Raw genomic sequence first — 21,289 nt, 5'->3', positions numbered from 1 at the left:
CTCTCAACTAATAAAAACAACTCCATCAGATTGGCCTACAGGGTTGGGCAGTTCCAATCCTGGGAGGTGGCTGTGGGTTACATAAGAAAACAGCAAACAAACCATGAGGAGGATCACATTAGGAGGCAGCACTCCTCCATGGATCAGTTCCTGCCTCTGGGTTCCTGCCTCGAGTGCCTGCACTGACTGCCCTCAGTGATGGAGTGTGACCTGGGAGTTGTAAGATGAAATAGTTTCCTCTCCAAGTTGCTTGTGATCATGGTGTTTTATCACAGCAACAGAAACCTTAACCAAGGCCTTGGGTTACATTAGACCCTTTCCTAAACAAACCAGAAGGGGCAAAACAATAAAAAAGCTAGTGCAATGCAAGCTGACTGTGGAGAGGAACTATAATGTCTAATTCCATGTGCTTCACTCTTGTGCCCGGGGCCTGTTTTCCATGTCTGGTTAGTGATTCAGAGGACAGAAAGTGTGGTCTGCCATACTGTACACTGCTGTAATTTCCAACTAAATCCACACGTCATCGGGTTGTACCAACATCTGTCTTCTGGAATGTGTCTTGTGATCAAAAATATGGGGAACCTTCTGTGATAACGCCTGTGAGCCTAGCACAAGGAGAAGGAGGCAGGGGGATCATGAGTTTAAGACTAGCCTGAGCTACATGAGACCCTAACTAAAAATAAATAAATAAATAAAAATAAACAAACAAACAAACAAAAACCACACCAGGTTGGCAAGATGGTACAGGGGGTAAAGGCACTTACTGTCAGGCCTGATAATTTGAGTTCAGTCCCTGGGCCCCACATGGAGAAGGAGATAGCCAACTCCTGCAAATTGACCTTAGGCCTCCACATGCGCATCATGGTGCATACACACTGTGGTAGTGTGAATGTAATTGACCCCCATAAGCTCATAAGGAAGAGGCACTATTAGGAGGTGGGTGTGGCTTTGTTGAAGGAAGTCTGTCACTATGGAGATGGGCTTTGAGGTCTTATGTATGCTCAAGCCATGCCCAGTATCTTAGTTCACTTCCTGTTGCCTGCACAAGATGGAGAACTCTCAGCCACTTCTCCAGCACCATGTCTGCCTGCACACCACCATGTCCCACCATGATGATAGTGGACTGAACTTCTGAACTGTAAGGCACCCAATTAAATGGTCTCCTTTATAAGAGTTGCCATGGTCATGGAGTCTCTTCACAGCAATAGAAACCCTAACAAACACACTTATATATTTCTCTGTGTAGTCCTGGCTGTCCTGAAACTCGCTCTGTATACCAGCCTGGCCTTGAACTCACAGAGATCCACCTGCCTCTGCCTCCCAAGTGCTGGGATTAAGAGCCTGCACTGGGCTGGGGAGGTGGCTCAGAGGATAAGAGCATTGACTGCTCTTTCAGAGGTCCTGGGTTCAATTCCCAGCAACCACATGGTGGATCACAACCATCTGTAATGAGATCTGGTGCCCTCTTCTGGTCTGCAGTCATACATGCTGTATACATAATAAATAAATAAATCTTTAAAAAAAAAAAAAAAAGCCTGAGATATCACCACCTGGCTTATTTGGTTTTTTGAAACAGGATTTCTCTGTGTAGTCCTGGCTGTCCTGAAACTCTCTCTGTAGACCAGGCTGGCCTCAAACTCAGAGATCAGCCTGACTCTACCTTCCGAGTGCTGGGATTAAAGGCATGCACTACAACTGCCTGGCTATTTTTATTTTATTTTATTTATTTTATTGTTTTTAGACAGGGTCTCATTAAGAATATCTGGCTGGCCTGGAACTTGCTATGTAGCCCAGGATGTCCTCAAACTCATCGAGATCCTGCCTCTCTCTGTCTCCCAAGTGCTGGGATTAAAGGCGTGTGCCTCGGGAGGCAGGTGGATCTCTGTGAGTTTGAGGCCAGCCTGGTCTACAAAGTGAGATCCAGGAAAGGCACAAAGCTTCACAGAGAAACCTTGTCTTGAAAAACCAAAAGCATAAAATAAAAAATAAAGGCATGTGCCAAGTGACTTTTTAACACATGAATTTTGAGGCTCAAACTCAGTTTTTCATGTTTGTGCTGCAGTTTACTGACTGAGCCTTCTCCCTAGCCCTGCGAAGCTTAGCATCGTTTTTCAACCTGATTGGATCTGAGATCAACTCAGAGACAGGCTCCTGGGTGTGTCTGTGAAGGCATTTCCAGGAAGGGCTGAGGGGACCCACACAGTGTGAGGAGAATACCTTACAGGTTGTCCTCTAACCTCCACACAGGTGCCATACTCACGCATGGACATGGACACACAAAAAAATATAATAAACATTTTTACCAAAGAAGCTGGTTTCACCAGCATCCCAGCTGCAGTAGACACTGGGTTGGTCAATTGTCACGTGCTATTTGACAGTTTAGCTCTGTAAGTGAGGCTGCCAGCCCTAATTCAGCCCCAAACACTTCTGTCGATGGTAAGTGTCCTGGAAGACTCCTTGTCTGGGGACGGGCTGCCCCTCCCCCAACTCTGCACGGGGAGAACAGCAGAACAGCCCAAGTGAAAAGTCCGTGTCCCCGACCGAGGTAGCTGGTGGCGGGACCGTTTGAGCAGTGTCGACGACTGCTCATACTGTTCGCCCCATAATATAAAAGATTCTGAGTGAGACAAAGAACTGCAAGCTCAGCCCGGAGAAAAAGCTCAGTGGGAAACACATCTGGAGTTGAATACGGTCAAAAACAGACTTTTTTTTTTTTTTTTCTCGAGACAGGGCATTCGATTTACTTAAAGCATTGCTCCTACTGTTCATTTCCAAGCATGGAACCTGCCACCTGGAACAGAATGACCTGGAGAAATACCTGACACAGTAGGTCCTTGCCCTCAACCACCTGACTCCCAAAGCTTACACCTTAGTAACTTACAAAAAAGCTTATAGCACATGCCTGGGGGCGGGGGGAAGGGTGACTGCCACATACGAGTCTGTAAAATCTCGCTTGCTTGCTTGCCCCAATTTGTGGTTTAAGAGTATAAAATGAGAATGAAAACTGGACGTGGGACCAAGGCCTTTCAAGGACTGTCCTGGCTTTGGTCCACCAGTGACATCTCTTCTCTTCCGTTCTCATTGGTATTGAGATGCTTATTCCAGAAAGATTCCCACAACACATCCATCCACCCATCCATCTACTCACCCACCCACCCATGCATCCATCATCATCCATCCACCCATCCACCCGTCCACCCATCCACCCATCTACCCACCCACCCATCATCTGTGTATCTATCATCAGACTAACATCACTTACTATTTATTATCTCACTGTGACTTGTTATGTACTTAACAAACTCACTCATACAAAGGCGGTAGCCAGATGCCCTTGGATGCCAGAACTGCCTGCTAAGTCAACCTCTGGGTTGCTTTTCTCTTATTACATATATTACTATTTGCAATATAGTGTGTGTGCATGTGTGTGCCATGGTGGGCTTGTGTAGCTTGGAGGGAACCTTGTAGGAGTCGAGTCTTTCCTTCCATCATGTGGGTTCCAGAGGCCAAATATAGGTTATCAGGCTTGGTGGCAAGCACCTTTACCCACTGGGACACATCAAAGGCCCTAAAGGTAGTTTTCTTTTCTTTAGACAGGGTCTCTATATGCAGTCTTGGCTGTCCTGGAACTCACAGAGATCCATCTGTCTCTGCCTCCAGAGTGCTGGGATTATAGGTGTGCGCCACCAAGCCCAACAGTCCTCAAGCTTTTATTTGGAAACCAGTTTTTTTTTTTTTTTTTTTTTTTTTTTTTTTTTTGGTTTTTCATGGCAGGGTTTCTTTGTGTAGTGTGTAGATTTGTACATGTCCTGGAACTCACTCTGTAGACCAGGCTGGCCTCGAACCCACAGAGATCCGACTGGCTCTGCCTCCCGAGTGCTGGGATTAAAGGTGTGTGCCACCACCGCCCAGCTGGAAACCAGTTTACTTTTATCTAAAATTTGCAAAGATGTTGAAGGGTGTTCTTGTGCTGAATGTAGTAGGTCTCACCTGTAATCATAACACTCAGAAGGCTGAGACAGAGGATGACTGTGAGTTTGGGTCTCAAGAAAGAGATGGAGGGGGACAGAGAACTAACAGACCATTTAGCATCTCAGGGTGTTTGTGGAGAGGCTGCCTGACATGGAGGTCTTGCAGCAGCAAGACCAACTGGAAGCTGGATGTGTCATAACACATTTGCCATCCAGATAGATTGGAAGTGGAAGCTGGAGGATCAGAAGTTCAAGGCCAGCCTGTGCCTCACAGTGAGTTCAGCCTGAGATACATAAGACTCTGTCTCAACAAAAAAAAAAAAAACCAAAACCAAGTAGTTCATGGCGGCCAATGCCTGTAATCCCAGCACTTGGAAGTGGAAGCAGAAGGATCCAAAATTTACCATCAGAAGCCCAAAAGCAAAACAACAACAGACCCAGAGAGACCGGCTGGGGCAGGCCAGAGGTGGGGTGTCTCTGTGACCTTCACAGGCAGCAGAGCAGGTGCTTTGGGAGCCAAGAAGACAGTTCAGCACACTGCTCAGTAGCCACCGTTGGCTCACACTTTGGGAGTCTGACCTGGGTGGTTTATTTTAGTCCTATTTAAGCACAGCACCATCTAGTGAAAACTCTTGTGATGCTGAACTCAATCCCTCTTGCACAACACTTGCACAACAAAGCATACCTAAATCTCTTCGAGTAAAGAAGCTAAATACAGATCAGATGTGACTACATCAAATTTCGTTGTAAAATGTGGCACCTTCCATAAAGATAGGTTCTGTCTATTGACTGAGAAAACTAAGTTTACAAGAAGAGTCTGGAGAAGGGTCCAGTGCTGGAAAGTCCAGCCACACAGATTGTGCTAAGGTCACTAGGCCAGAAAGCGTGTCTGTTCCAGCCTTCTGGATGGAAAACAGGTTTTTCATTCCTTCCCTTGAAGGAATAACCCTGTGTGCTTAACCTTCCAGGTTCTTCTAGTGCATGTCTGTGAGCACAAAGACCTCTATGTGTCCTACAGACCCCCGTCAGAGCGGTGTATAAATATGACTTCCTCCTGGATGGAATGCACATGGTTATTTTAAGCTAAAATGAAAGACCTAGGCTCATCCCTGATCCTGACCCACACACCTCTAATGGCTGTCTAACATGGAGGCTTCACCACTTGTAGAGAGTTGTTGGTAACCATGGACCACATTCACTGAGCCACAAACTGTGTTTAAATTTGATCAGTTTTCCCTCTGATGTCCTTTCTCTGGTTTGGGATCCCACCCAGAAAAGTCTCATTTGTTGGGTGACGATCTACATAGTTTCATATCCTTGACACCCTGGAAGTTCAATGTTCAGGTTTTTTGTTTTTTTATTAGATTAATGTATTTGTTTTATATGTATGTGTATGTGCAGGCATACCCTATGGTGGGGCACATATAGAGACCAGAAGACAACTGTTCATTTTCTCTACCATGTGTCTTTTTTTTTTTTTTTTTTTTTCAGAGCTGAGGATTGAACCCAGGGCCTTGCGCTTGCTAGGCAAGTGCTCTGCCACTGAGCTAAATCCCCAACCCCTTTTACCATGTGTCTTTTAGAGATTAAATGCAACTCGTCATAGTTGGCAGCAGGCACCTTTACCCACTCAGCCTACCTCCCTTTCTGAAGTGGGGTGTGGATATATTGCATGCATGGGTTGGCCTTTGTCTCTGTTGCCAGGATTGTAAACCACACCAGACCTTTCCTAACATGGGTTCTGAGGAGTCAAACTCAGTTATGCTCAAAGGGTAACACTTGAACAGCTTGCCTGGTTGCTGTCACCCCAGAACTGTTTTTTGTTTGTTTTTTTGTTTTTGTTTTTGTTTTGAGACAGAGTTTCCTTGTGTAGCCCTGGCTGTCCTGGAACTCACTCTGTAGACCAGGCTGGCCTTGAACTCAGAGATCCACCTGCCTCTGCCTGGGATTAAAGGCGTGGGTCACCACTGCTTGGCTGTTTTTATTTATTCATATATGAATATTTTTGTTTGGAGTGGTTCTTTTTTCTCCTTCTCCCCTGGGTTGCGAGTAGCTCTGGCTGGTCTTAACTCACCACAGGACCTTGAATGACCTTGAGCTCACAATGTTCTTCCCTTCACTGAGCACTGGGATCACAGGTATGTGCCACCTTGCTCAGCTTGCTTTTCTGACTCAGGGTCACTCAGCCCAGGATCCAACTTGAGGCACTTTTCTTGTTTTGGCTTCTTTTTTTAATATAAAGGAGTTTATTTTTAAATAAGGAGTTTCATTTCCTATTTCCAGATTCACAGTCTGGGGTTTTAATATAAACTATATTTACATTAAGGAAAATTACTGATTTTGAATTACATCTAAGTGTGTGTGGGTATGTGCATGTGAGTGTAGGTACCCTTGGAGGTCAGAAGAGGGCATTGGGTTCCCCTGGAGCTGGGTTTATAGGCAGTGCGAGCCACCTGACCTGGGTCCTGGGAGCTGAACTCAGGTCCTCTGTAAGAGCAGCAAACACTTAACCAGTGAGCCATCTCCCCAGCCCCAATTTTAGCTTCCTAAAAACTGGGATTATAGTCCTATGCCACCGTCCCCAGTCTCTGCTCATTTTTGAATCATCTTTTTTTTTTATAGACTGTTCTTGAATAGGGGACAAATAACTATCTACCTGGTGTGTTCTCAGGGTTAGACTGGGGTTATAGGGTTAGGGTAAATGTTCTCAGAAGCTGGGAGGAGTGGACTTACCTGTCATTCCAGTCCTGGCAAGGCAAAGGCAGCAGGACCCAGAAACACACAGTGAGACCATTCCTCAGTAAAAGAAAAGAAAGGGGTCTGGGCATGGTGACGCACACCTTTAAAACCCAGCATCGGAGAGGCAGAGGCAGGTGAATTTCTATGAGTTCAAGGCCAGCCTGGTCTACATAGAAAGTTCCAGAGCAGCCAAGGCTACATAGTGAGATCCTCAAAAAAATGTGGGGGGTGTTTGCCACACAAGCCTGACAAGAGAATTCAGCACTAGGAGTCAGCCAGGCATGGTGGTAGACATCTTTATCCCAGCACTCAGGGGCAGAGACAGGAGGGTCTCCATGAGTTTGAGGCCAGCCTGGGCTACACAGTGAGTTCTAGGACAGCCAGAGCTATGCAGAGGGACCCTGCTTTAAAAAGCAAACAAACAAACAAACAAAAAACCAAATAAACAAAAAAAGACCTAGGAATCTATAAAGTAGGAGAGAACCAAGTCATGAAAGTTATCCTCTGACTTCCACAAGCATGCCATGATGTCCGTGTGTGTGTGTGTGTGTGTGTGTGTGTGTGTGTGTGTGTGTGTACCCACACACACACCCACTCCCCCACACCAAGAGTAACAAAAAGAAAGACAAAAAAAAAAAAAGAAAAGAAAAAAGAAAAGGTGTTTTTCCTCAGACCTGTCACATGTTCATGCCAGCAACATGGCTCACAGCTGACGTCTTTGACCTCAACCTCTTGGTTAAGAATTTTCTGCCAGGCCAAGTTTCTTCCCTCCAGTTACTTCCCCTTTTATTTGTTTGTTTGTTTGTTTATTCATTCATTCGTTATTTATTTATTTATTTGAGATAAGGTCTCACTATGTAGCCCTGGCTGTCCTGGAACTCTCTATGTAGACCAGGCTGGCCTAGAACTCGCAGAGAACCACCTGCCTCTGACTCTCTAGGACTGGAATTAAAGGCACGCACCATCCATCATGTTTCCTTTGTCTTTCTGTGAAGACACTAATCTAACCCCTACACCAGGGTGGAAGTAAGTCCCACCTCCTGGAGGGGGAGTGTTTGTAGCAGACAGTTCCAGGGATGAATAGAGGGCCAGCAAAGCCAGATTCCTCACTAAAGTCTTGTTCCCAGCTTTAGCATCCCTGGGTAGATCTTCCCTCGCTGAAATCACAAACTCCAGGCTCAGTAAGAGACTCAGGAGGCCGTGGATCTCCCTGAGCTTGAGGCCAGCCTCGTCCACGTTACATAGGAAGCTCCAGGCCAGTCAAGGCTACATGCAGTGAGTCCCTGTCTAAAAAAGAAAAGAAAAAAGAAAAAATTCCCACCTCCAAATCAAGGTAGAGATGATAGACAGATGTTGACTTCTGGTCTCTGCATACATACTCATGGGTAAAGCACATCTGATGCATGTCAACACACAATCATACATGCATCATACATAGACACATATGCTGCCTCGCTGCTCATCTTTTCGCTCTTGATTACCCCTGCTCTAAGCCCCGTTAGTCTATGATTCAGCTGAGGGTGGGTCTGCTCGTAGAAGGTTATGTTGGTTCCTTATGCTGTAGGGATTTTAGTGAGGACTCTGGTCTTTGCCCCAAGATGAAATCACCCAATGACAGTATCACAGCACTTGTCTCCATCACTAATCAATGTCACTGCGGTTTAGTCTTTGCCTTTGCTGAAATGTTCCTTCCGCCACACTGCAGAAGACTGCTTTCCCACTGCCTTTCTGCTTTACCTGGAACTCACTCCCCGTGTATGGCCTGTCCTGTTCGTTGGGTTCTCCATAAACGCTGTGAAGTATGTTGGCTCTTCTGCTACTGTACACGAGCAACCAGCAGCCTGGACACACAAGTGCCGTGTCTTCAGGAGAGCTCATTTTATGTCTGTTTCACTGTGAAATAAGGAACCGTTGCAGAGATTGAGTGAATGCACGCAAAACTTGTGCACGAAGCATCCATGTCCAGTAATGTTTATTATCATCAATAGTATGACAGGCCTAACGGCTTCCACAAGGAAGGGCAAACTCAGAACCACGCCTGACTCATGAAAAGCAATTTTTGCAAACAGCATGATACGACCGGCGCTATCATTGTCACTGTCGTTTGGAAGATGTTTTAATAGGAACCATTCTTTTTTTCCCACCGTCTTTTCCTGGTCTCCTCCCTAGCCGCCCAAGGATGCTCCTCAGGCCTCCGCCCTCTCCGCCTGAGCCAGAGCCAGGGTGAAGATTCTGAGCCTGGTGGACCACGGGTTCCCATCGCCCCGCCCACCGGCCAGGACTGCTAGTGGTCTCCATGGAAACCCACTCAGGGGCGTGTCAACGTCACGCCTGACAGGAATCTTCGCCTATTCAGTTAAAGTTTTCCGGCCGAAGAACGCCACAATGGTTTCTGAGTGGTTTATCCTCAATGAAGGGTGGGAATGAGGCGGGAGCTGTTGCCATCTCTACCAACCAAAAGCCGAGATAGCTTTGATTGACAGGTGTAGCGGGAAGAGGCCAAGAATGCCGGTTGTCACCCAACCGGCTGGCCGCTGTGAGGAGAAAAGGCCAATCAGAACGCGGAGGGGGCGGGGCTAAGGGACCGGTTGCTCCGGAAGTGGAGGGAGGGGGTGAAAATGGCGCCCAGCTCGAAATCGGAGCGGAACAGCGGGGCCGGGAGCGGCGGTGGCGGCCCTGGGGGGACCGGGGGGAAGCGGGCAGCGGGGCGGCGACGGGAGCACGTCCTCAAGCAGCTGGAGCGGGTCAAGGTGAGGCTTGGAGCCTGAGGCGAGCGCGCCCGGTTGTGAGGAGGAGGGGACGCGGGAGGCGGCCGAGGGAGGGCGGCGCGGCGAGGTGGGGGGCGGGGCCGGGCGGGGGCTGGGCGGGCCGGGCGGGGGGATGAGGAGGGGCGGCGGGCTGAGGCTGGTGCTGGGGCGCGGGCCGGGTTGGCGAAGGTTGGTGACTTGGCGGGAGCAGGCTGGGCGGGTCACCTGCAGGGGCCAGATCCTCGGGGAAGGGGCTTGGGTGGAGGAGGCCGGGGCGGGCATGGGGGCGGCCGGGCGGGTTACTGCAGAGGCGTCCCGAGGAGTCTGGAGGCAGGGGAGACCCTCGCTGAGACCCGCGCGGCCCTATTGGGCTTGCCGCCCAGCTCCCACCCCGCTGCAGAGCCCCTGCTCCTGGCTCGGCATCGGTGCCTGGTGCTCGCCGCCCTCGGCCCAGCTCCGACCGTCTCGGAGTTGGTGTACCCGGGTCTGCCTCACTCGCGGGATGGAGGAGTGTTTCCAGAGTCAGGGCTCTGTCTCCCTCGTCAGATGGGGACGCCTGGAAGGGCAGGAATGTGACTGTCCTGTTAAGTGGGCCGCAGTGGAACAAGATTGGCTGCATGCACTAGAAATTAGAAGCTGGGTGAGGGCAAAGCCGAGCCTCCATCTTTTTTAACTGGTGCTCCCTAGGCAGGGCTGTGGCTCTGTCCTTAGCCTGGGCGCTCCCTGGGCAAGGGTTATACCCTCTCTGGAAGGCTTGGCCGACAGAACCATTCGCTTTGTGGGTTGAGATGTACTGAGGGCAAGGTGCCAGCCCTTCCCCTGCAGCTCTTTCCCACTATCTTCTTGAAGGCAGGCCAAAATAGCTTCCCAGTGGCCAGTGTATGCCTGTCAAGTTTCCTCAGATCCTTCCTCGGTGACGTTTTAGTGTGTGACGGTTGGCAGGTTGCAGTTAATTAAGAAAAGGATTTGGCTAATAATGGATTGGAGACAGTTTCAGAATACTGGGTGCTTTGGGTTCTGGGGTTTTAGCCAGTGAGATGGCTCCATAGTGTACTTGCCCTCAAATCTGGTAACAATGAGTTATTATAACAGTGAGTGTGATCCCCAGGACTCACATAGTGAAATGGGGTAGCAGGCTCCTGCAAATTGTCCTTACCTCTACGTGGGTTGTAGCCTGCACAATCAATACATTCTAAAGAGAGAAGTGGGTGCCCTTGTGGGTTAATTGAGAACGGGCAGATGAATGCATGGCCCCACATCCTAGTCTCTACCATCTCAGGGCCAGCCTTCAGGAAGCAGCCAGGTGGCCTAGGGAGGCACCCTTGCACAGGGACAGGATGTTGGGCTTAGGCTGGGAGGGCTCTGGATCCACAGGGGTAGGGCTGGGATACAGCAAGGGTCCCTGGGGGGACTAGGGTGCTTTGTTAAGTCGTGTGGCCTAGGTGTCTCCCTCTGCCCCAGCAGTGGGCTGTGGAAGCCGCTCAGCTTCTCGCCTCTAGTAAGGAGGCATGGAGCCACTTGACTGAAGAGCCCTGGCTGTCCTCTCCCCAGATCAGCGGGCAGCTCTCACCTCGACTTTTCCGGAAGCTGCCCCCCAGGGTCTGCGTGTCCCTCAAGAACATCGTAGACGAGGATTTTCTCTATGCAGGGTGAGGCTGAGGCCAGACCGGGAGGTGGCGGGTGGGGCTGTGAGCTTGTCCTCACCTGGCCACTGTGCCCACTCTGCCCACAGCCACATCTTCCTGGGATTTTCCAAGTGTGGCCGCTATGTCCTCTCCTACACCAGCAGCAGTGGAGATGATGACTTCTCCTTCTACATATACCACCTCTACTGGTGGGAGTTCAACGTCCACAGCAAACTCAAGCTGGTAGGACTGGGCTGGCCCTTCAGACAGCAGGCCTTAGCAGCTCCTGCATCATGCAGTCTGTATAAAATGGCAGTGATGTACTAGTGGGGTGACCCTTGTGGAGCTGCCGACTTTTTGGTTCAAACTGCTAATTTCATTTGGCTCAGGGAGCATGTACAGCCCATCGGACACCCTTGGCCTGGGCCGGGATTCAGGCAGGTTTCTTACATTCACACAGGTTGGGATAGTGGCTTTAGCATTCATCCTTGACCCCTGCCCTAGGGTGGGTATTATGAACTTCAGTTTCTGTTGGACATGGGCTTTGTCACCCAGAGGGAGCCGGAAGAGAATATGTTCAGTCAGGTTCTCTCCAGCTGGCAAGGGCTCTCTTGGCTCAGGCCTTCCTGGGCCACTTGTGAGGGGAGCTCTTTTGTAGCTTGGTTGTGGTGTAGATCTTCCATCCTCTGGTCAGCCCCCGCTTAACCTCCCACTGACTGGGCTCACTGCTCAGGTCCGGCAGGTGCGGCTCTTCCAGGATGAGGAGATCTACAGCGACCTGTACCTAACTGTGTGTGAGTGGCCTAGCGACGCTTCCAAGGTCATCGTGTTTGGTTTCAAGTGAGACTGAGGGCAGGCAGGGTGGCTGCGGGGCAGGCAGGGTGGCTGCGGGATAGGCAGGGCGGGCTGGTAGCCCCTAGATGGGCTTCAGGCTGAGGATGTGCTACCCCTAGTACCCGCTCCGCCAATGGGATGCTCATGAATATGATGATGATGAGTGATGAGAACCATCGTGACATCTACATCAGCACTGTGGCTGTGCCACCTCGGGGTCGCTGTGCTGCCTGCCAGGATGCCAGTCGTGCCCACCCAGGTGAGGCATCAGGGGCCCTGGAGGGGTACATGGCTGCTGGACCGCTGTCAGGCATCAAGTGAGCTCTAGTGTGTCTTGCTGCAGGGGACCCGAGCGCACAGTGTCTGCGGCACGGCTTCATGCTGCACACCAAATACCAGGTGGTGTACCCCTTCCCCACCTTCCAACCCGCCTTCCAACTCAAGAAGGACCAGGTGGTGCTTCTCAACACCAGCTACTCGCTGGTGGCCTGCGCTGTCTCTGTCCACTCAGCAGGTAGGCCCATTTCTATTCACAGGGCAGAGCGGGAGACCTGGCTGAGAGGGGTCAAGTCTCTGATGGTTACATAGCTGGGAGGTGGGGAGGCTGGTGCCATCCCCCCCAGTGCTGTGCACTAGAACTTTCCAAGGGGCTGACATGCTCAGTGCTGGCCTTGTAGCTACTTGAAGTACAGCTTGTCAGCCCAGGGGCTGCTTTAGCAACAGTGTGGTAGAGGTTATCATTCTGGGCAGGTAGCGCTGCTGTTTTTAGAGGCGCTGCTAGGGAGCTCAGCTTAGAGGCTTACTGAGCACATGCCTGCAGGACTATGTTCCCTTCCCAGCATGACAGAAAAGAAGATGTAATGCACTCCAGTTACTGTGCTCTGAGGACAGAGCTGTGTCCTAAGCAGTGCACCCTTGGACATTTTGTCACTGTGTGAGCATGAGAGACAGTGTTGTTACAGTGTGGATGGTATGACAATGGGCAGTGCCATGAGCCCCCAAAGCCAGTGGTACCTGCCGTGCATCCTTGGTGTCAGGGAATATCAGTAACAAATTGCATGGTGTCTCTTCTGTTAGATAGTGGACAGTGTCTCCGTAGCCTTGGTTGGCCTGGAACTCACCATGTAGACCAGGCTGGCCTCAAACTCACAAAGACCCTGCCTCTGCCTACTGAGTGCTAGAATTAAAGGTGTGTATCAGCACACCTGGCTCTCATGGTGTCGTCGTCGTCTTCTTCTTCTTCTTCTTCTTCTTTTTTGTTTTAATTTTTAAATCACATTTTATGTATTTGTTTGTTTGTTTATTTTCGAGGCAGGGTTTCTCTGTGTAATAGCCCTGGCTGTCCTGGAACTAGCTTTGTAAACCAGACTGGCCTCAAATTCACAGAGATCTGCCTGCCTCTGCCTCACCAGTGCTGTGATTAAAAGCATGTGCCACCATGTCTGGCATGTTTTAATTTTGTATTACTTAAAAAAATCTTTGTTTGTCTGTCTGTGTATGAGTTGTGTATACATGCATGTGCCGTGTACATCAGGATAACTTTCAGGAATTGATTCTTTTCTACCATGTGGGTTCCAGGAATTTTGAATCTAGGTCCGCACACCTAGTGACAGATTCCTTACTTGCTAAGTCAGTTCTCCATGTCTTGCTAGAGTGACATGTTAGGAAGTGGTGTGATGTCACTGGCTGGCAGGGATAGAATGAGGACCTGTGAGCCTGAGCCCACGGCCCATCCCCTTCTGAGAAAGCCTGAGTCCATCAGGTGTGTGTTTGGGTCCATATCGGGGAACCAGGGGCCTCCTGGTGCCTTCTCTGTGGTAGAACAGGGTCAGGTCAGTGTCCTGTGGAACACCAGAGAGAGGCCACAACATACATAATCCATCTGGACACAGACACAGAAGAGAAGTCTAGAGCTGTGCACTACTTTTGGGATAAACTGATAACATGTTTTGATTTGGGGAGAACTCAAGAGCATTCCCATTAAGATGGCTGCCCTGGGGCAGGGGAAGGAAGAGGCAGGGCAGAGTGCATGTGACCAGGCTGCCCAGCCAAGGACAGGGCACTTCACCCTACGACTCAGCTTGAGTTCTCCCCAGGCCTGCCCTGAGCACCTCTGTCACTATGGGAGACAGCCAAGGCTGTGCCAGCCGACTGTTGACCATGAGCCTCCTACACGAGGCCCAAGCAGGACTGAGGACTCTTAGCCTGAGATTCTGTTTCAGCTTTGTCCTCAGCTGGAGTTCAGCGTATCCCAGAAGTTTATGCCAAGCCATTTTCTTTTCTTTTTTTTTTTTTTTTTTTTGAGACAGGGTTTCTCTTTGTAGCTTTGCGCCTTTCCTGGATCTTGCTCTGTAGACCAGGCTGGCCTCGAACTCACAGAGATCCACCTGCTTCTGCCTCCCAAGTGCTGGGATTAAAGGCGTGCGCCACCACCGCCCGGCACCAAGCCATTTCCAATAATCCTTTCCTGAAAGTGTCCCATCATGGCCCCTTAGACAACAGCTTCTCTGAGGGGCATGGTGCTGCTTAGAGGGAGAGGTGTGGCACTCTGGTGGCTTGCCAGGCTCCTCTGCTGACCCCCACTTCCTCTGATAAGTGTGTCCTGTCTGCCTGAGCTGGTCTGGTCGCATGGTGAGAACTCACTGAGATGACTCTTGTGGGTCCTCACTGTAGACTGAACCCCAAGGACACAGCTTTGTGCGTTTCATTTGCTGTGTCCTTTCTGAGTAGCATTTGTGTTCAAAGGTGAGGTTTGAGGCTGGGGGTGGCTCAGCAGTGGAGTAAAGTCTCCAGGTTCTGTTGCCAGCATACATTTTTAAGTCTTGAATGAGTCCGTGTCTGCATAGGTCTGGTCTTTGTGTTCAGAGTGTATGTGGTTTCTGAACTCATACCCTTTGAAGGGTTCACACAGATCTCAGGACAGGAAGTGCTCCGGAGCTCCTTTGGTGGGTTTCTGATACTCCAGGCTTTGAGGCAGCTCAGAGTGACCTTGAGCTGTGGTGACATATCCCTTGTGCTTGCAGGCGACAACAGTTTCTGCCAAATCCTGTACGACCACACAGCTTTGCCCCCAGCCCCACCCAGCTCTCCAGGACCTTGGAGCCCTGAGGCGGTCCCTGCCTTCCCCAGCCTTGGCCTTGAGGTGGCCCTAGCTCGGCCCTCTGGAGCCCCCGAGCCCTCACCAGCCATTGCCAAGGCCAAGGAGTTTGTGGCTGACATCTTCCGCAGGGCCAGAGAGGCCAAGGGTGGTGCCTTGGAGGAAGCTCGGTTGCCCTCAGGCCTGGGGCCCTCAAGTGGCTGCTGCCGCTCATCCTCAGAGCCACCAGCCCCAAGTGGGGAAGCGGTGCCCAGGGAAGGTCCTCCTGCTTCAGAGGCATCTGCCCCGGAGCCTGGCTACATCAACTACACCAAGTTGCACTATGTGTTGCGGTCTGGGGAAGGGACAGAACCTGAGGATGGTGAGGGGGCTTCCTGGGACAGGCTCTGGGATGGGGCAGTTCCAAGAGGACCCTTGGCCTGCTCCTACCCTCTGCCTGCCTCCCCAGAGTTTGAGGATGACAAGATCTCCCTGCCCTTTGTGGTGACTGACCTCCGTGGCCGCAACTTACGGCCCATGCGAGAACGGACAGACATGCAGGTTGGTAGTGATGGTGCAGGATGTGGGTGACCCCGGGTCTGTGGGGTGGTTGGCACCACCTACCCCTGCCTCTCTGCCATCTGTCCCCAGGGCCAGTACCTGACAGTGGAGCAGCTCACATTGGACTTCGAGTATGTCATCAACGAGGTCATCCGTCATGATGCCACCTGGGGTCACCAGTTCTGCTCTTTCAGTGACTATGACATAGTTATCCTGGAGGTAAGGCAAGGGTGCAGAGGAGGCTGGGGTGTTCCCACTACCGGACCCATCTGTAACCGGCACTGCCTATTCCCAGGTCTGCCCAGAAACCAACCAGGTCCTGATTAACATTGGCCTGTTGCTCCTAGCCTTCCCAGCCCCCACTGAGGAGGGCCAGCTCCGGTAAGTGGCAGAGCCCTTGGCTAGCCCTCACATGGTGGCCACACACACAGCCCCTTGTGTGCAGGGTGTAAAGGGTGCGCCCTCCTGTCACTGGTGCACTGACAAGCCAGTGCAGGAACTCACTGGCCCCCACCCTCGTCCTCCACCATCACAGACCAAAGACCTATCATACCAGTCTAAAGGTGGCCTGGGACCTCAGCACGGGCGTCTTTGAGACAGTCAGCGTGGGTGACCTAACCGAGGTCAAAGGGCAGACCAGGTGAGGCAGGGCAAGAGTGGGTTGCCAGGGAAGCCTGGCCAGTTGGCAGGAAAGGCTCCTCTTTACTCATTTGCCTGTTCCCAGTGGCAGTGTCTGGAGCTCCTACCGAAAGAGCTGTGTGGACATGGTCATGAAATGGCTGGTGCCCGAGAGCAGTGGCCGCTATGTGAACAGGATGACGAATGAGGCACTGCACAAAGGTAGAGCTGCCCAGTGCCCACCTGGGCAGCACACTTGATCTTACCCGGGATCCCAGGGCATGCTGAAGGGAGTGTGTGCATGCTGGACATGCAAGGGGTGTCAGAATCTGAGTGCCATGCAGCTGTGGGCTTCCTCAGAGGGTTTAACTATGGCTGGACAGGGGTGGAGGAATCATCAGGGAGCCTGTCTCTGGAACTTTCTGGGTCCAGTTAGCCCATGGAGGCTGTCTGCAGGACTAGACAAGTGGATCATGGTCTTGCATGTCCTTCTCTGCAGGGTGCTCACTGAAGGTTCTGGCAGACAGTGAGCGGTACACTTGGATTGTGCTGTGAGGGCTGGACCGCCCTGGACCCTGACTCCAACTACCTCCGCAGGCCCCGGGAGAGGACCGCCTTCCTGGGCTGGCCCTACAGGGGCCACAATTGGCACTAGTGTTAGGTTGCGGGATGGGACTGGTGCAGCAGCCTCTGGTGGCCCGAAGAGTCTGGATGTGTCTTTATTTATGCCTATTTAAGTTGGGAAAGGGCAGAGGGAGGAGCCCAGGCTGGCCTAATGAAGTCCAGTCCTGCTTCCTGTGCTCTGGCCCTTTCCTTGGCTGCAAGTGTAGCCCTTAGGGAGGCCCAGTGGTTCCGGCCTCCCTCCCCTGGGGTGGGAACCCTGTGGCCACCTGGCCTTGTTCTTCATGTACTAAATGCTTTATTTCTGAGCCTGGTTGGTGTCCCCTTTCTGTCCTCAACACACAGACACCCCCCCAACCCTGCTAGTCATCAGTAGACAAAGATCACAGCAGTATTTATTGTTTTAAGAAAGACTACAAAAAGGTAGAAAACAGCACACTAAACTACCACGCGTGTGGATACTTTCACCACTGGGAAGGGAGGCCCCATGGGGGTGTGCAGGCCACCCCAAAAGCTGTAGCACGCGGAGCGCACAAAATAGTGATTTCTATACAATAGGCCGGATTTCTTTTTTTTTTTTCTTCTTCCATAAACATCTATCACAGATTGAAGACACTGAGAAAACGGGAACGGATAAGGCCATGATGGTTGGAAAAAAACCAACAAGTTACTGACTCCGCTCAAGCGGCACTCACTAATCACACAATAGTTACAGGGGTCAGGGGCACGGCACGGAGGAGAAGCATCTCTGGGAGCAGGTTTCGGTCACAAGCCGGTAGGGTGGAAGGCGCAGGGCGTGGCCTCAGGTCTGGAGCACCTGGCCCTGCAGCCAGCTGGATGCTCCTCTTTGGAAGCTGGAGGCCTGGGGCCCTTCACAATATGCCCCTCTCTGGGCTGTGGGGCCAGGAGAACCCAGCTCTGGAGAAGGTGCGACACCCACAGCTTTAATTGCACTTATACCAAGAAAGGGGAGCAGTGGGGCTGCTGCTGCTGCTGACAGTGGGGGTCCCCGGGTGCCACCCACCTGCGCCTGCCCAGGCTTGGGTCTGCCCAGGCAGGCTGTGCAAAGCCAGAGAGCAGAATAAGTTAACAGTTTGCAGGGGAGGGGCCGGCCTGCTGCCCTCTGGGGTGGTAGTGGGGGAACAGGGCTGCGAGCTGGGGCCGGAAAGAGAGGGACACCTGGGCAGGCTCCTTAAGGCACGTCTTCTGTGTCAGGGTTTGCAGCTTTAGTTCTGCCCATCCCAGCCCATGATTGTACCGGCTCCATGTGAGGGAGGCTCCCCTAGCCTTCCCTGTCACAGGGACCCTCTCCAGCTCTGTCGTGGGCTGGAAGGGGGACAGTGAAGCACAAAAGCTGAGGGACTGACCCTGGCCTGGAGGGACAGCAGCAGCGGGTTGGGTGGGCGGAGGGGGCAGGGACGTCTTGGGCTTAGCTGGAGGGCAGGGCCTGCACAAAGAGGCCACGTGTGTCGGCCCGTGCCAGCTTCGCTGGTGGTTCTAGGGCCTCTGGGCCCAGAGCCGGGGACTCGCTGCCTGCAGCCAGGGAGATGTCTTGTGGCAGCTCATCCTCACTCTCCTCCTCCTCTTCTTCCTCCTCGTCTGTGGACAGGGAGCAAGCTCAGCGAATGGCTGTGAAATTTCTAGGGACACCCGGCCTCCCTGTCAGGTGCCCCCACCCCTGGAACCCAGGTCTTAGGTGGGGACATGTAGTACTACCTTTGTCAGGGTCCAAGGGATTCAGCGAGGTGGCCAGATTTGCAAACTGGAAGAAGACAAAGGAAAAGGTTAGGATTCCACTGCCCGAGCCTATCCACATCCCCAGTCCCTCACCGTGCGCACCTCTCCCATGACTGCGATCGGGGTCTCGCCCTTGGCCTGGGCCACGCGGTGCTCGATCAGATAGTACATGTACTCGTCATACAGCAGCCGGATAAGGTGGAAGGAACCGAAGCTGGCGGCGCTGCGCAGGGTCAGGTCCCGGATTACCATGGAGCTGGGGGCAGTGACCAAGAGACTGTTTTCCCCGTGTCTTTCGGGAGCTAAAGGGCTTTTCTCACCCTACCCACCACTCCTCACAAGCACACCTTTGGAGGAGGGTTTTCTCTAACATACACTGGGATTCCCGGGTCTCATCCCTCCCAGCCAGAACCCCCGCGGTACAGGCACGCACCTGTAGAAGGACCACTTGAGGAGGAAGAGCTTGGCCGCCTTGGGGAAGCCGGAACTGCCCTGGTAGGGCTTGAGCACTTGGCTCACAACGCCGTCCAGCCAGGCTGCCCATTGTTCCAGTGAGTTCTGCTGCTGCAGCGTCACCTTGAAGTCCTGCTCCAAACGCTGCACCACCCGGTCCTCGCAGCGGCACACCCACGAGGCCTGCTCCTAAAGCGCAGCAGGAAGCCTACTCAGTCTCTCCCTCTCTCCCTCTCTCTCTCAGAGCTGCTGAGAACCCAGCTCTACCCCTGAGCTAAACCCCCAGCCCCAGCCTTCTTTCTCTCCCTCCTGTCCCAGCCCCACTAATGCTCGCTCACCTGCACATTTGCGAAGTCCACACGGTTGAGGTCGCTCAGCATCTGGTTGATCTGTGCGGTATTCTGTAGCACGGCTCGTGCCGCCTGTGCCAAGTGGTTGAGTGACGTGTAGCGCCGCAGCGTCTGTGCAAAGGCGCCGGCTGCTGCCACCTGCACGGGAGACAGCAGGTTAGTGGCTTCCACACAAACCTCGCCTAGCCCAGCCTCACCTGTTGCCACCCAAACCTTTTCTTAAAAACCAGTGTGCATTACTGCTGTTTGGAGATCACGGGAGGACCTCCAGTACTGATGTGGGTTAAGTGCTCAACTTACTGTGCTGACTGGGCTATTATTTTTCTATTTATTTATTTTGGTTTTTTGAGACAGGGCTTCTCTGTGTAGCCCTGGCCATCCTGGACCAGGCTGGCCTTGAACTCAGTGATTCGCCTGCCTCTGCCTCCTGAGTGCTGGAATTAATGGCGTGCACCACCACCTCTGGTTATTTTTCTATTTATTTTGTGTTTGTGTGATGGTTCACGTATGAAAATCAGAGGACAACTTGTGATAGTTGGTTCTCTGCAGCCACCAGGTGGGTCTTGGGATCAAATTCTGGTTCCTAGGAATGGAAGGCAGGCACCTTTATGCACTGAGCCATCTCCCTGGCCCTGACTGGCACTTTTTTTTTTACTGTGTATGTGTGGTGGTGATCAAACTCAGGTCCATGTTCACACTAAACCAGCACTCCACCACTGAGATTCACTCCCCAGCCCAAATTACTGGGGCTTTTGGTTTTCCCCTGAGGCAGGGTCTTGCTGTGTAGGAGGGACTGAGGTGACCCTTCTGACTCACCCTCTGTGCTAGCATTATAGGTATGCATCTTCACCCATGTCCTGCCACTTTCAAAGACACAACAAAGAGCCCCGCCCCTCCAGTGCTGAGCCCATGGCCCTGCACAAAGTCAGTGAGGGTGTACCACTGAGCTCTATGTGCAAGGGTAATTACTGTTTCAATCAGAGCAGCCTCAGGTACTTGTTCCATGAGGGCGAGAGCTCAGTCACCATGGACCCACTTGGCCGCCAGTCCTCAAAGAATGCACACAGCATGGGCCCATGACTTTGTGAGACCCACAAGTGGAAGGGCTGCTCTCTACTCCTGCAGTTCTCCCTGTCTTTTCTGTCTAGGTGAGAATGACTCAAGACACCTAGACTGTGGGCCGGGGTGCAGCTCAGTGGTAGAGTGCTTACCTCCCTACTGTGCATAAAGCCCTGGGTTCCTCTCCAACACTTTGACAACAGGAAGCAGACACCAGAGCAAGTGCATCTTGGATGGACAGCATCGATCAGGTGCTATTTGTTTGATTTCCTTATACATTAAAAAAACAACTCTCTGAACAGCTAAGTTACTCATAGCTTCCATTTGTTTGTGTGGTTCTGTTTTGAGACAGGGTCTCTGGTCTGGGCTCGGGAAGCCTTGTATTGGAAGGAGCTATAGGTGTGGACCACCATTCACTATGCTGTTGCAGAATACAGGCTTGCTGGGCATTGGTGGGGCACACCTTTAATCCCAGCACTCAGGAGGCAGAGGCAGGCGGATCTCTGTGAGTTTAAGGCTACCCTGGTCTACAAAGAGAGTTCTAGGCTAGCCAGGACCACAAAGTAAGACTCTGTCTCAATGAATGAATGAATGAATAATGCTTTAAGTGTTGAAACCCTGGGAGCCTTTCAGAAATGGGTCCAGAAGGTTTATAGTACAAGATGATGCCTGGAGCCAGCCCAGGGGCCCTTGAAGGGAAACAGTACACACAGCAGGTATGCAGACAAACCTTCCCCACACCTTCCCAGTCCACCCCTCACCTTCACCCGCAGCATCTCCTCAGGGATGTTCACCATAGCATGGGTGAGCCAGCTCTCTAGGCTCTTGGCAAAGTTCCGGATTGCTTGGGTCAAGGCACCTGTGGAGGATGCAGGTGCTGGTCAGGGTAGGTGGGGAG

The 21,289-nt window shown here is 51.9% G+C and overlaps 2 protein-coding genes across 3 annotated transcripts in view; one reads left to right on the top strand and one right to left on the bottom strand.

Moving 5' to 3' along the window:
- Positions 1-9,285: 9,285 nt before the first annotated feature.
- Dcaf15 (DDB1 and CUL4 associated factor 15) lies at positions 9,286-17,103 on the top strand. 2 transcript variants are annotated; one of them, XM_036187081.1, is made up of 13 exons: positions 9,286-9,460; positions 11,009-11,106; positions 11,190-11,325; positions 11,816-11,922; positions 12,036-12,175; positions 12,260-12,430; positions 14,940-15,374; positions 15,462-15,553; positions 15,644-15,772; positions 15,849-15,934; positions 16,089-16,193; positions 16,278-16,393; positions 16,671-17,103. In XM_036187081.1, exons 1-13 carry the CDS (start codon positions 9,329-9,331, stop codon positions 16,724-16,726), a joined length of 1,803 nt encoding a protein of 600 aa, XP_036042974.1. In that variant the 5' UTR covers positions 9,286-9,328; the 3' UTR covers positions 16,727-17,103. The 2 variants fall into 2 exon arrangements, with proteins under 2 accessions (XP_036042974.1, XP_036042973.1); XM_036187080.1 differs by lacking the exon at positions 9,286-9,460 and adding an exon at positions 9,784-10,097.
- A 62-nt stretch (positions 17,104-17,165) lies between these two features.
- Positions 17,166-21,289, bottom strand: part of Rfx1 (regulatory factor X1) — a 36,231-nt gene continuing 32,107 nt past the window's right edge. The window contains exons 16-21 of the mRNA XM_036187079.1: positions 21,153-21,250; positions 19,321-19,470; positions 18,963-19,171; positions 18,632-18,785; positions 18,509-18,554; positions 17,166-18,391 (exon numbers count right to left, since the gene is read on the bottom strand). Coding sequence (XP_036042972.1) covers positions 18,222-18,391; positions 18,509-18,554; positions 18,632-18,785; positions 18,963-19,171; positions 19,321-19,470; positions 21,153-21,250 — 827 coding nt within the window. The 3' untranslated portion in view covers positions 17,166-18,221. The remainder of the gene's footprint in view (positions 18,392-18,508; positions 18,555-18,631; positions 18,786-18,962; positions 19,172-19,320; positions 19,471-21,152; positions 21,251-21,289) is intronic.

Source organism: Onychomys torridus, chromosome 5 (assembly GCF_903995425.1).
Source record: "Onychomys torridus chromosome 5, mOncTor1.1, whole genome shotgun sequence".
In the NCBI taxonomy this organism is placed as follows: Eukaryota; Metazoa; Chordata; class Mammalia; order Rodentia; family Cricetidae; genus Onychomys; species Onychomys torridus.
The sequence above is the reverse complement of the archived record's forward strand: the minus strand, read 5'-3'. Positions and strand labels throughout refer to the sequence as shown.